Here is a 13,045-nt window from a genome sequence, read left to right as displayed (position 1 = left end):
ATGGTCTGTGTGTGTGGTGTGTGGTGTGTGTGCGTGCGTGTGTGCGTGCGTGCGTGCGTGCGTGCGTGCGTGCGTGCGTGCGTGCGAGCGTGCGTGCGTGCGTGTGGGGGTGGGGGGGGGGGGGGGGGGGGGGGTTGCAGTGTTGCTGGATCGATATTGATCCATTTGTGGTTATTCTATAAATTGCTTTCCCGCGTAATCTGATTTTTTCTTTTCATATCAACACACGCGTTGTTTTATACTTTGTCGCATCATGCGATAATAGTGAAAATAGCAGATTTACAAACTCCCAACGTATCCATGCACAACGTACGTGTTCAGAGCTTTGTTATTTTCACTGTTTCATTTTTCATTTTTCGTTTTTTTAACAAACAACAACGTTTCACACTATGATGACATGTACCTAAAGCAGGGATTGATTATTAATTATTATTATATCTATTAAATCAACACCTCCAATGTTGCCTCCCTAATCAGGATGCCCCACCAACACCCCTCCTTCCTCCATCCTGTTCATTATGCTCAGGGAGGAGGAGGAGGAGGAGGAGGGAGCACATGTGTTCTCTTGGTCTCCATCTTTACCTGCTTCATCAACACAGAACACACACGCGCAAGCGCGCACGCACAACACACACACACACGCACGCGCACACGTGCACACGCACGCACGCGCCCACACACACACACACACGCACCCGCGTGTGCACGCACAACACACACACACACACGTGCACACACACGTGCACACGCACGCACGCGCGCACACACACACACACACAACACACGCGCGTGCACGCACAACACACACACACACACACACACGTACATTTTGGTTATACTTGTGAGGACATAAACATTTTGGGACAATGAAAGTCATTTCATAATATTTAGAAAAAAGCAGATCACTACAAACTCTCATGTTCTGCTGTGTTATTGCACCATGACTGTAGCCTATGTGTGCATAATAGGCTATTGTGCTCAGCCTGTACGTTTTTAACATCTGACACTGAGTGTGTGTGTGTGTGTGTGTGTGTGTGTGTGTGCGTGTGCGTGTGTGTGTGTGTGCGTGCGTGCGTGTGTGCGTGCGTGTGTCTCTAACAGAGAAGAAGAAGAAAAAAACTGATTTATATTAGGAGAGTTTGCAGCACCGCTTTGGATACTTGGGATCGAGTTCAATTTGGGGTCCGAAACTCCAAATGCCCATATATGGGTCTGTATAACTCAAACTAATAGACGGTCCATTTGGGTCCATCTGCACTCTCACAGAGTTAAATAAACACTGCATGCTCTGAGAAAGCTTCGACAAAAAGCGGGGAAGAAGAAGAAGGGGCGTGTTAGATCACCGACAGCTTTTCAGGACTCTCTCTTTTACAGCAGCCAGCCAGCCTGCCCAGTGTGTCTGCTGCTAGTGGACGACGTGCACGTGTGTGTGTGTGTTGCGCGTGCGCGAGCATCAGCATCTAGCACTGTCCGACCGTACGTGCATGCGTGAGAGCCGTGAACATGCGTGTCTGTGTGTGTGCGTGTGTGTACTGTGTAGAGCAGCGTAGAACCGTGCAGCCAGCCAACACACACACACACACACACACACACACACACACACTTAACATTCGCTCACAACATGGCGATGAAGCGCCGAGAGACACGACGGCTCTCCCCCGACTAGAAATGCGACTTTTATTGTTTTATTTCAGAAGGCTCGGGGACTCGAAACAAAAAAAAACAAACACAAAAAAAGACAACAATAAAACAGGCTGATATATCCACCTCTTTACGCGCCGGGCGGAGAGACAATAGCGGGATTCCAACATATACCACCACGCATGCATGTCGGTCTATAACGGTATTATAGCTGGCTCGGTATAAGAGACGCACGTTGCTTTTTTTTTTACTACCCCTCCGGTGTGGAAATCAAAGGGCTTGTATTGTAGCCTACATGGCGATGGAGAGGAGGACTATCTGGGGATTCTGTCTACTTTCACTGGCGTTCTTCTGGGGTCCGTCCAAGCAAGGTAAAAACAATCATCACTCTGTTCTTTTTTTAAGTCGCCTGCAACGAATCATTTCCTTTCCAGGTACAGTATTATAGTATAGCAGCACTCTATACGTGCATGATGTGTGTGTGTGTGTGTCGGATTTTAGTAGCTAGAGACACTTGTTTTAGCCCTGCCTTGCCTTGCCTCACACTAGTGCCGATTTACGCTCAGCATGCGAGTGTAGCTGGCTGGCTGTGGCTGGCTGGTTGTACAAGATGGGATAGCTGGGCTGCTGGGTAGGTTTATTGCACCTTGCTTGCACCATGCGATATTACAGCCAGGGCTCAGTGACCGTATTTGCATTAATCACTTTGATTCCCGATACGCTATAGCCTCTACATATAGCTGCTCCACAAGCTCACAATGCTTTGCGAATAAATACGATGCTATGTGAGCTTGTAGATCTGATTTTTTTTTTTTTTTTTTGCTACTTCTGTCAATTGCTTTGACTTTCTTTTCACCTGGTTGTTTTCATCCGGATATTTTAGCACTTATAGCAGCACGCCTATAATAACTGCACCTTGCATCAACAGTCAGAACCAAAACGTGATAAACATCTAATGGAAGCACTTCAAAAACAAGTGTTGTGATTTGAAGGATGGTGAATAAACCGGGGTCATTCATTGTTTGGTAGTGAATGTGAATGAAGGCTGAATCTCCTGCAGCCAAACCGGGACGCCTGTCCTGTCCTGTCTGGCCACAGACATGTATATAGCCTTAAATATAGGCCCACTAACACGTTAACCTCATGTAGCCTCTGCGGTCAGCTAAAGTGCTTATGATATGCTATTCTCTTTCATGGTCCTATTATTTCTCCAGGCCACGGTACTGTGTTGTTGCCTGAGCCAGTCTTTATTGGCGTGACAAAGTTGCAGGCAGCACATTGGGTTCAATCTGCTGCTGCTGCTGCTGCTGTGTAGCCTCATGCAACAATGTAGCGATGAGCGGCACATCAATGGTGCTGCCCGGGGGCTTCAGAGGAGACCGCTGGAGTTCATAGGATCAAACCAGGCAACGGAGCTTATTAATATGTGGGGCCAGTCTGTCCAGTGGTTCAGCCGTTTTTAATTTCAAGGACCCCGCCCCCCCCCCCCCCCCCCCCCCCCCATAACCCTGAGCTGAGAGTGCAACAATGTAACCAAAGTTCATTCCATTTGTGATGTGCACTCAGAGTTACAGACCTGGCTGTAACCCCCCCCCCCCCCCCCCCTAAACTGAATATTATTTAATATTGTCAGAAAGCAATGCAGACGTGAGAGTATAGTAGGCTAGTCTGGTTTTGATGGATGATTACCATACTGTAGTATAGAGACAATCAGGGACAGATTATTGCTTGTACCTTACCCGTTCAATTCGGATCGGCCCTTATTTGTCATATCAGGTCATATCGGTATCTGTGAAAATGCCAGTCTAACCACAGATCCGACACAGGGGTAAGGGGTTGACACTATGGCAAGTAAATCAAATGTTGGGACATGTGGAATTTGCTTTGGAGTTGCCCAAACTGCAAGTGCACATTTGAGTGAGGAGTCTGCTATAAACAACACAAGATATATATATATATATAGCTAGATAGCTAACACAGAAATTGAGGTATCGGGATCGGAAGCGAAAAAAGTGTATCGGGACATCCCTAGTTCAAATATATGAACACCAGATGATGTTATGTATTGTGGGCAGCCTACAGCCATCTAAATAGATGATGTTATGTATTGTGGGTAGCCTACAGCGATCTAAATAGATTATGTTATGTATTGTGGGTAGCCTACAGCCATCTAGATAGATTATGTTATGTATTGTGGGTAGCCTACAGTGATCTAAATAGATGATGTTATGTATTGTGGGTAGCCTACAGCGATCTAAATAGATTATTGAGGTATGTATTTTGAGGTGTAACACAGTGTCAGAGGCACTTGCCCTGGGGCATTGGTTAGACATAGCCTATACCAGTCCTACAGTCATTAGTCCGACAACACCGTTGCTCCGGACATGCACTGCAGGTTAAAACTAACCTGTGGTGGGTTAAATATCACCCGTGGCGTCCACGCTAGGGTTAGGGCAGGGCTACTCAACGTAGGATGGCTCAGGGGCCACTCAGCAAAACACCAAAAGTCCAAGGGCCGCAAGCCCAAAAATGTTGGTCCTATATTGGATTTTTTTTGTCTGTGATTTTCGAACACACTATGAGTAGTCTAGAAATTGAGGAAACACACAGAAAAGTGACTACATTTCCATCTAGGAAAGGCCAAACCTCATTGAAACAAAATTATTGTCATGACATGGAATGATTAATAATGAAATTAAGTTACAAAATGAGGCTTTTATTCACAAAATGTGATGAGAACATGAACAGACTACTGTTGCAAATACATCAAATATCAGATAACCAAGAGGCCAATACTACTGAAATGAATAAGCCATATCACAGTCTCATGGACTGGTACAAATAATAACATACCTATAAATTACAGTTTTGGAAACAAACAAATGTTTCCTACTTAATGGGTTCAGGCTCTCTGGATATAATGATAAGGCTCTCTGGACAAGTGGACATAGGCCTACTTGATTCCAAACCAAGAATCAGGCTTTGTTAAGGCCGTGTTTCTAATGTGATCAGAATGTAGGACGGGCCATGTTCTTTTGAGTGGTGGTGGAGGAGAGCTGTGACTTCTCAAAAGTTGTATTCACAGACACCCAAAAGACTCTCAAAGTTACACATTTGTAATGGTCTTTACACACACACACACACACACACACACACACACACACACACACACACACACACACACACACCCAAGGAACCGAATACAACAACCTAGTTGGACTCAGTCAAATCCGGCGACCTCGGTTACAGGGAACACTGCTGGGTACCTGGGGATCACCCCGGTTACAGGGAACACTGCTGGGTACCTGGGGATCACCCCGGTTACAGGGAACACTGCTGGGTACCTGGGGATCACTGCTGGGTACCTGGGGATCACTGCTGGGTACCTGGGGGCCACTCGTCCCGGTTACAGGGAACACTGCTGGGTACCTGGGGATCACCCCGGTTACAGGGAACACTGCTGGGTACCTGGGGATCACTGCTGGGTACCTGGGGATCACTGCTGGGTACCTGGGGATCACTCGGTTACAGGGAACACTGCTGGGTACCTGGGGATCACTGCTGGGTACCTGGTTACAGGGAACACTGCTGGGTACCTGGGGATCACTGCTGGGTACCTGGTTACAGGGAACACTGCTGGGTACCTGGGGATCACTGCTGGGTACCTGGTTACAGGGAACACTGCTGGGTACCTGGGGATCACTGCTGGGTACCTGGTTACAGGGAACACTGCTGGGTACCTGGGGATCACTGCTGGGTACCTGGTTACAGGGAACACTGCTGGGTACCTGGGGATCACTGCTGGGTACCTGGGGGCCACTGCTGGGTACCTGGGGGCCACTGCTGGGTACCTGGGGGCCACTGCTGGGTACCTGGGGGCCACTCGTCCAAGCAGTCGAGTCCCACAACCATTGCAGAGGTTTCTGATGCAGAAGCAAACAGAGACCGCATGCATGGTGTTGGGTGACAACTTAGAAGCAGAGATCTGTGCACAACAAGCGTATCGTCTCATGCAAGGCTACGTCACAGTACTGTGTCCAGTGGCAGTAGCCTGTATGACCGCCAATAGAGATTAACTCACTCTGAAAGGTTCAGTAAGTTTTTATTTTATTTTGTTAAAATGAGTGTTAACCCATTTTGGGCGGGAACCCCTTTTGGTGTTTTAAGCATTATGTTATGCTTTAGCTAGCTCATAGCGCGCCACTCCTTGTAGGTCTGCTATTTTTGAAAAATCGTGAAAATGTGGCACAAGTCTTTGAATATATTCTTTCAGAGCAAATGTTTTCAACTCAAATCTTTGCTTCTGGAAGGTCCCTGGAACAACATATTTTCAGATGGGAGTCGTGGCCAAATACATATCATTTTTTGGGGTCCTTGACATGAAATATTGAGCACCACTGAAATAGAAACATGAGGTATTTCAGAAAACTGTCATGATTTAGAAGATGTCAATCATTGCTATATAGAGTGAGACTATTGAGTGTGTCTAACAGGTGTCTCCCCAATCCCCATCTCTACAGATCTTTAGTAAAAACTGCTGCAGCTATAAAGTGGGACAGCTTTACATCGGGTTTGTAAGATGAAGGCTCATTTGATTAGCCAAGCCATTAGTGGTTGTTTTTGTTTTGTTTCTTACCAGAAACAGGGACTGTTTACATTCAAACAGTCTGGCAGGGACTGTTTACATTCAAGCCATCTGAAACAGTCTGGCAGGGACTGTTTACATTCAAGCCATCTGAATAATATTGGCATTCACCTGTTTGAGCCAGGTAACTTCCTATGAGTTCCTATAAACTGTCCTCACCGCTGACAGCTGTCTTGGAGAGGCATCACATTCACCAGTAACAGCAAGTACATTTTCTTGGATGTATATGTAATGCCTGGGATTTGAACTCGGGTCTCCCACTTGAAAGTCCAATATCGTTAGGCAGACTTTAAAAATATTTAGATTTTTATTATCACTTCCATTTTCAGGAATAGAAAGCCTGCAGTTAGTGCATGCGTTTGGTCCGACATACCATTGGTCCGAACGACAACCTACCTCAAACCCTCACCCGAACCCTAACCCCCCACGGGGCAGCACACCTAACCCTAACCTCCCACGGGGCAGCACACCTAAACCTAACCCTAACCCCCCACGGGGCAGCACACCTAAACCTAACCCTAACCCCCCACGGGGCAGCACACCTAAACCCTCACCCTAACCCTCGCGCCACCGAGTGGCGCGCTACGAGCTTGTAGGTCTGCTATTTTTGAAAAATCGAAGAACGACTGTCATAGAAACATAGCTTTTTCAGAAAACTGTCAGGATGTAGAAGACATTTTTAGAATCTGATCTCAGGTCAAAATGGGCTAGAGGTAAAGGGCGCATATGATATCACACCTACGTCGCACTGCCCATCCGACCATTGACCAATATGTCCGAGTCATAGTGTCGGGGGCTTTGTCAGAGTACCCGTTGTACGGTACACGTCTGTCTGTGTCTCTTTGGTGCCCATATTTATGGAGATGTCTATCTCTCTGTCTACCAGTGTCCCTTTTATGCCTTGTGGAGATATCTGTATTTGTCGGTCCTTGTCCCTTTCATGGAGATCCATGATGTCATCATATGCCCAATAGCCCATTTTAATATAGGATAGTGAAAATGGAAGAGCTAGCTATTTTCAGCTATTTTCACTATTATATATTGAAAATATCTGGGAAATCTTTGAATAAAATTCACTAAAGCAATGAATTGATATTAAAAACATGTTTTTTTTTGTTTTTTTTTACTCAAAGTACAAATTTGACAGCAACTTTCACCTGTAGTTGAGTAATATTTGACCAGGAGTAGGCCTAACTATACTTTAAACTAAAGTACTGAAGTTGAGTAATATTTGACCAGGAGTAGGCCTAACTATACTTTAAACTAAAGTACTGAGGTTGAGTACTTTGTCCACCATGGGCATGACACACCTGAGCACTTTAATAAGAAACGGTTCTCCATCAAGTACATGCACTGTGTGTGTGTGTGTGTGTGTGTGTGTGTGTGCGTGCGTGCGTGCGTGCGTGCGTGCGTGCGCTGGAGTGCAAGTGACAACTATGATGGATATTGGAAGTGTTTCACTTCGGATCACCCTACCTATTGATCTATTGCTAGTCGGATCACCCTACCTATTGATCTATTGCTAGTCTCAGGATCACCCTACCTATTGATCTATTGCTAGTCTCAGGATCACCCTACCTATTGATCTATTGCTAGTCTCAGGATCACCCTACCTATTGATCTATTGCTAGTCTCAGGATCACCCTACCTATTGATCTATTGCTAGTCTCAGGATCACCCTACCTATTGATCTATTGCTAGTCTCAGGATCACCCTACCTATTGATCTATTGCTAGTCTCAGGATCACCCTACCTATTGATCTATTGCTAGTCTCAGGATCACCCTACCTATTGATCTATTGCTAGTCTCAGGATCACCCTACCTATTGATCTATTGCTAGTCTCAGGCTCAGGATCACCCTACCTATTGATCTATTGCTAGTCTCAGGATCACCCTACCTATTGATCTATTGCTAGTCTCAGGATCACCCTACCTATTGATCTATTGATAGTCTCAGGCTCAGGATCACCCTACCTATTGATCTATTGCTAGTCTCAGGATCACCCTACCTATTGATCTATTGCTAGTCTCAGGCTCAGGATCACCCTACCTATTGATCTATTGCTAGTCTCAGGCTCAGGATCACCCTACCTATTGATCTATTGCTAGTCTCAGGATCACCCTACCTATTGATCTATTGCTAGTCTCAGGATCACCCTACCTATTGATCTATTGATAGTCTCAGGCTCAGGATCACCCTACCTATTGATCTATTGCTAGTCTCAGGATCACCCTACCTATTGATCTATTGCTAGTCTCAGGATCACCCTACCTATTGATCTATTGATAGTCTCAGGCTCAGGATCACCCTACCTATTGATCTATTGATAGTCTCAGGCTCAGGATCACCCTACCTATTGATCTATTGCTAGTCTCAGGATCACCCTACCTATTGATCTATTGCTAGTCTCAGGATCACCCTACCTATTGATCTATTGCTAGTCTCAGGCTTTTTATTGAACACCTAAGGTTAGCAAATACACAGTGGAATGGATGCTGCGTGTCGTGTCGTACTGCAAGAGCCGCCGCATTCCCTTTTTTCACTTTTAGAAACACTGTGTTCACCAACCTTTAAAACAGACATGTCTTAACACTTGTAAATACCCATAAGTAATGTACCACATATAAGCCAAGAAAAAATGTGTGTGTGTGTGTGTGTGTGTGTGTGTCTGTGTGTGTGTGTGTGTGTGTGTGTGTGTGTGTGTGTGTGTGTGTGTGTGTGTGTGTGTGGTTGTGTGTGCAGGCGTGTATAGTATACATTGATTAATAGACACTGTGACTATTCCTGGTTCTCACAGGCTAAAATGGTTGTTTTATATTAAACTATAAAAAGTGCCCAGGTCTCCACCAGGCCAGGTCAGGTTGTGGCCTCCTGGTGGCGCTATAATAGGCCAATGTGAAAAGGATGCCATTTGTTCCTACACCATTGATGGCAATTGGATGATGTGAGGAATTTTGTTCCAAAAATGTGTTTTGCAAACATCCACCTTTTGGTGGCGCTATAACAGGCCAATGTGAAAAGGGTGGGATATATTCTTCAGCCTAGTAGGAAAGTCTGTGAACGATTTCATGTAAATTGCACGCAGCGTTCATGATTTGAGGCTTTTTGTTTCAAAAGGGCCAATCCTGCAAACTTTGAAAGCCAATGTTAGCCAATTAGGATGGAATATGAAAGATCGGACAGATCCATCTTGAACACATGATTATAGAGATAGTGTGTAACGATTTGCGAGATTTTTGGACAGAATCTGGAGGAGTAATATAAAAAAATGTATTTTTCAAAAGTCGGCCTTCTGGTGGCGCTATAACAGGCCGTTCTGGAAATTTTGGGGCAGAGGTTCATCGTTGGCATCCAGGGAGTGTGTGTGTGTAAAATTTGGCATCGACCGGGTTAACGGTGCCGGAGATTAGCTGTTCACAGACGGACGGACACACGGACGCATGGACAGACACACGGACGCATGGACGGACACACACACGGACGCATGGACGGACGGACGAACGGACGGACGGACGGACGGACGGCAAAACATGCTCTCTCCCCATGCCTTCGGCCGGGTGGAGACAAAAAGAGATTTGGGGAATTAGACTTACAACTACAGTAGGTACAGATTCTGGCTGGGGGCTATAGGTTTTATGATTGCGCATTTGGAGGTTATGGTTAGGGTTAGATATTTAGAAGTTAGGTTTAGGGTTTAGGAGAAAAGATATAGTTAGTTGCGCACTGGTGTGGTGCACCGAAAATAGCAGATCTACAACGTAGCGCAGCCCGACATGATGTGAGTTATTTTTACTACCATTCATAGAATTTCCATCCTAAACGTTTGATGTCCTCACAAGTATAGTAATACCAAGGTGTGTGTGTGTGTGTGTGTGTGTGTGTGTGTGTGTGTGTGTGTGTGTGTGTGTGTGTGTGTGTGTGTGTGTGTGTGTGTGTGTGTGTGTGTTATGTGCGGCTCAGAAAGTAGAGCAGGAATGTTGTGGGTGGTGATGGTTGTGAGGTTATTTGTGGGAAAGTGGGGATGGTGAGCGGGGGCAGGGGGTGATATTAGGACAGGGATGAATTGACGAGGAGGGGAGCCGGTGCTGGGGAGAATTCGGGGGCAAGGGGGCATCGCTACATCAGATCCACAAACAAAGAGCTTGTTTTTTCCATTCCAAAGATCAAATGAAAATATGTCAACGTCGCTGAGCCCCGTCTCAAACCAAATGAGCGCTATGAAAGGGTGCGAGCGCCACTCTTTTGAACCTATAGAAGCAGGGTCCATCGCGGCCATTAACGGACATGGAAAAGAAAAGCCTAACACCAAGGGAGAGGTTCTCAAAGTGGGGTCCGGGTACCCCCAGGGGCCCTTGAGGGGGTGGAACCCCCTCAAGGGCCCCTGGGTGCCCCTGGTGCCCCTGGGTGCCAGCAAAATGTGTAGTATTGCAATCTGTTCAACTCTAATGCTATTTTACTTACGCTGTTTGAAAATAGCTGTGAGCTTGTAGATCATTTTATGTAGAGATTTTTTTTAAAACACATTTTTAACACATGTCTTCTCTTATGGTTGTCCCTGGAACTAAATATTGCAGCCACCAAATAGGCTACTTGACATTCCTTCCTTGTTACTGAAAGAATTCAGTCATCCAATCCATCAATCCAGCAAACAGCACCAAACTGTTTGGCATTGGCAGAGAAGATTTGGCAAATGTCTCATGGGCGCAACCAAAATACTCAGCTGTGCTGCTCATCCCACAAATACATGTTCCTTACAAACGGGGCACCATTGAAAAGGGAAATAAACAGGCCTTCCAACGGTATAAAAGTTATTGCCAACTGCCAAGAAGCGTTAAAACAGAGAAACACAATCTATACCAAAGACAAATGTCCAAACGTTTTGTTGGATGTTTATCATGAAGCAGGGCGAACAGGGTGAAGAAAACAAGGCAGTGTGTGTCACATAGGTTCACTTTGACTATTTGTCAAAGCATCACATGTACACATCATGGCATACTTTGAGGTTAGTCCACCCACCGAACTGTATATCATCTCTGTCGGGTGGAAACCTCATATTTACAAAAGTGTTACTTTTTCAGGCTTCAAATTCAAAAATAGCAAAAGTTGCAGATCAAAACAAGCTCGAAACGTGCTGCGTTTTGAGACACATTTCAAGCTTGTGGAACTGCTACTTAAACTATTGCTTTTGTGTGACGCTGCAGTATGATCAAGTAGGGCGTTTAAAAAAAAAACACAAAAAAAGTTAAAATTATGGAGATAAGAGGTTTCTTATCAGAAACCCTGTACATCCATATTTAAGCAAAAATGTTTTTTCTTTTCCTTTTTCTTTTTCCGTAAAGTAATGCCCTACTTCGTGATACAAGCATGTCACACAAAAATTACAAAAATGGCAGATCTACAAGCTCACAAGGGTCGCATCAGGAGCTTGTAGAGTATACCTTTTTGAGTCTGGGTCCTCAAAGTATTAACAAGAGTATTAACTTGTGACTAAATAACGGCTACATTGGATTCCCCACAGTTTTTTGTTTTTTTCTATTTTTATTTTATTTATTTATTTTACATTTCATGAACAAATAACAGTTTTGTTTCCACTCTCCACTGTTGCTTCCCACTAAAAAATATCCTTGGTTTACATCTTGTATACTTGGTACAATTAATCAACATCCCATCTGTATTATGGTATTATCTCCAATTCTCCTCTTTATTGACACTGGCTGGGACTTAATCTCTTATCTTCTACGGTCAGCAGTGAGATTATGCGGAGCGAGTGGCGTGTAATTAATTTGTTCTGCTGCATACTGGCTGTGACATTTGGATTTCCAATCGAAACAAATATGAGAAGTACAGACTGCCGGCTAATACTTCTGTCTTTATATTGCGAATTGTGTGACAGTGTGCACATGTTAAAACATGTCAGGGGAAGTGCAAATGTCTCTCCATATTCCCAACAAGTTTTACCAAATTCAACCAAGTGTAGCAATCATTTAAAGGTGCAGTGATATATAAAAATATTGTTTTAGTGGCTTTCACCTTTATTTTATGGAGGGACAGACAGTAGGCTGACAGGAAATGGGGAGAGAGATGGGGGGAAGACATGCAGTGAAGGCCGTCGGGATCGGGAGTCGAACCCGCGGCACACTGCCAGACTGGATTACCAGCCAAGGTGCCTGGACCACTGAGCCATGGCCCAGGCCATATATATAAAATTAATAAGTGTTGCGTATTTCTATATTCTGTTATTTGCCAATGCTAGAGTGTAGTTCAGTAACAGGGGTCTCCCCGTCTCGCTCAGCTCTATACAGGATAAACAAGTGATGACTCAACGCACTGAACGCAGTAAGCAGACGACATTAGAACTTGAACACTGAAATTGAAGCTGATGAATGGCTACTCTCTCACTTAAGTGTTTAGGGGCTCAGCATTCAAACCTTTATTCACATGATTCTTTTGTCATTTTTTTTTGTTCCATTTTGTCACGTGTCCGTGTCATTAGTCAGAAGGTTCATTGTTCCGAAATTACTATCCCTATCTTAATGCATGTTCGGACTAACGGGACTTCGGATCTATGGGCAGTCCCCCAACTGTTAGACACATGACAAAATGGTAAAATAAAATAAAAGAAGACTCCCACACAGTTATAGTCACCTACAGTTATAGGTGTCACACACAGTGAATGACAGATAACTGTGACACCTATATATGTGACTATAACTGTGAGAACTAGTGCTAGACTCTGAGGGTATATAGAGTGATAAAG

The 13,045-nt window shown here is 44.8% G+C and overlaps 1 protein-coding gene across 1 annotated transcript in view; it reads left to right on the top strand.

Annotated features, from left to right (window-relative positions):
• Window positions 1-1,936: 1,936 nt before the first annotated feature.
• Window positions 1,937-13,045, top strand: part of igdcc4 (immunoglobulin superfamily, DCC subclass, member 4) — a gene marked incomplete at both ends in the record, with an annotated part of 226,728 nt that continues 215,619 nt past the window's right edge. The window contains one exon of the mRNA XM_079496414.1: window positions 1,937-2,012. Within this exon, the coding sequence (XP_079352540.1) occupies window positions 1,937-2,012 (76 nt within the window). The remainder of the gene's footprint in view (window positions 2,013-13,045) is intronic.

This window comes from Electrona antarctica (assembly GCF_951216825.1).
Source record: "Electrona antarctica genome assembly, chromosome: 3".
Lineage (NCBI taxonomy): Eukaryota > Metazoa > Chordata > Actinopteri > Myctophiformes > Myctophidae > Electrona > Electrona antarctica.
This window is presented reverse-complemented; position numbering and strand designations above follow the sequence as displayed.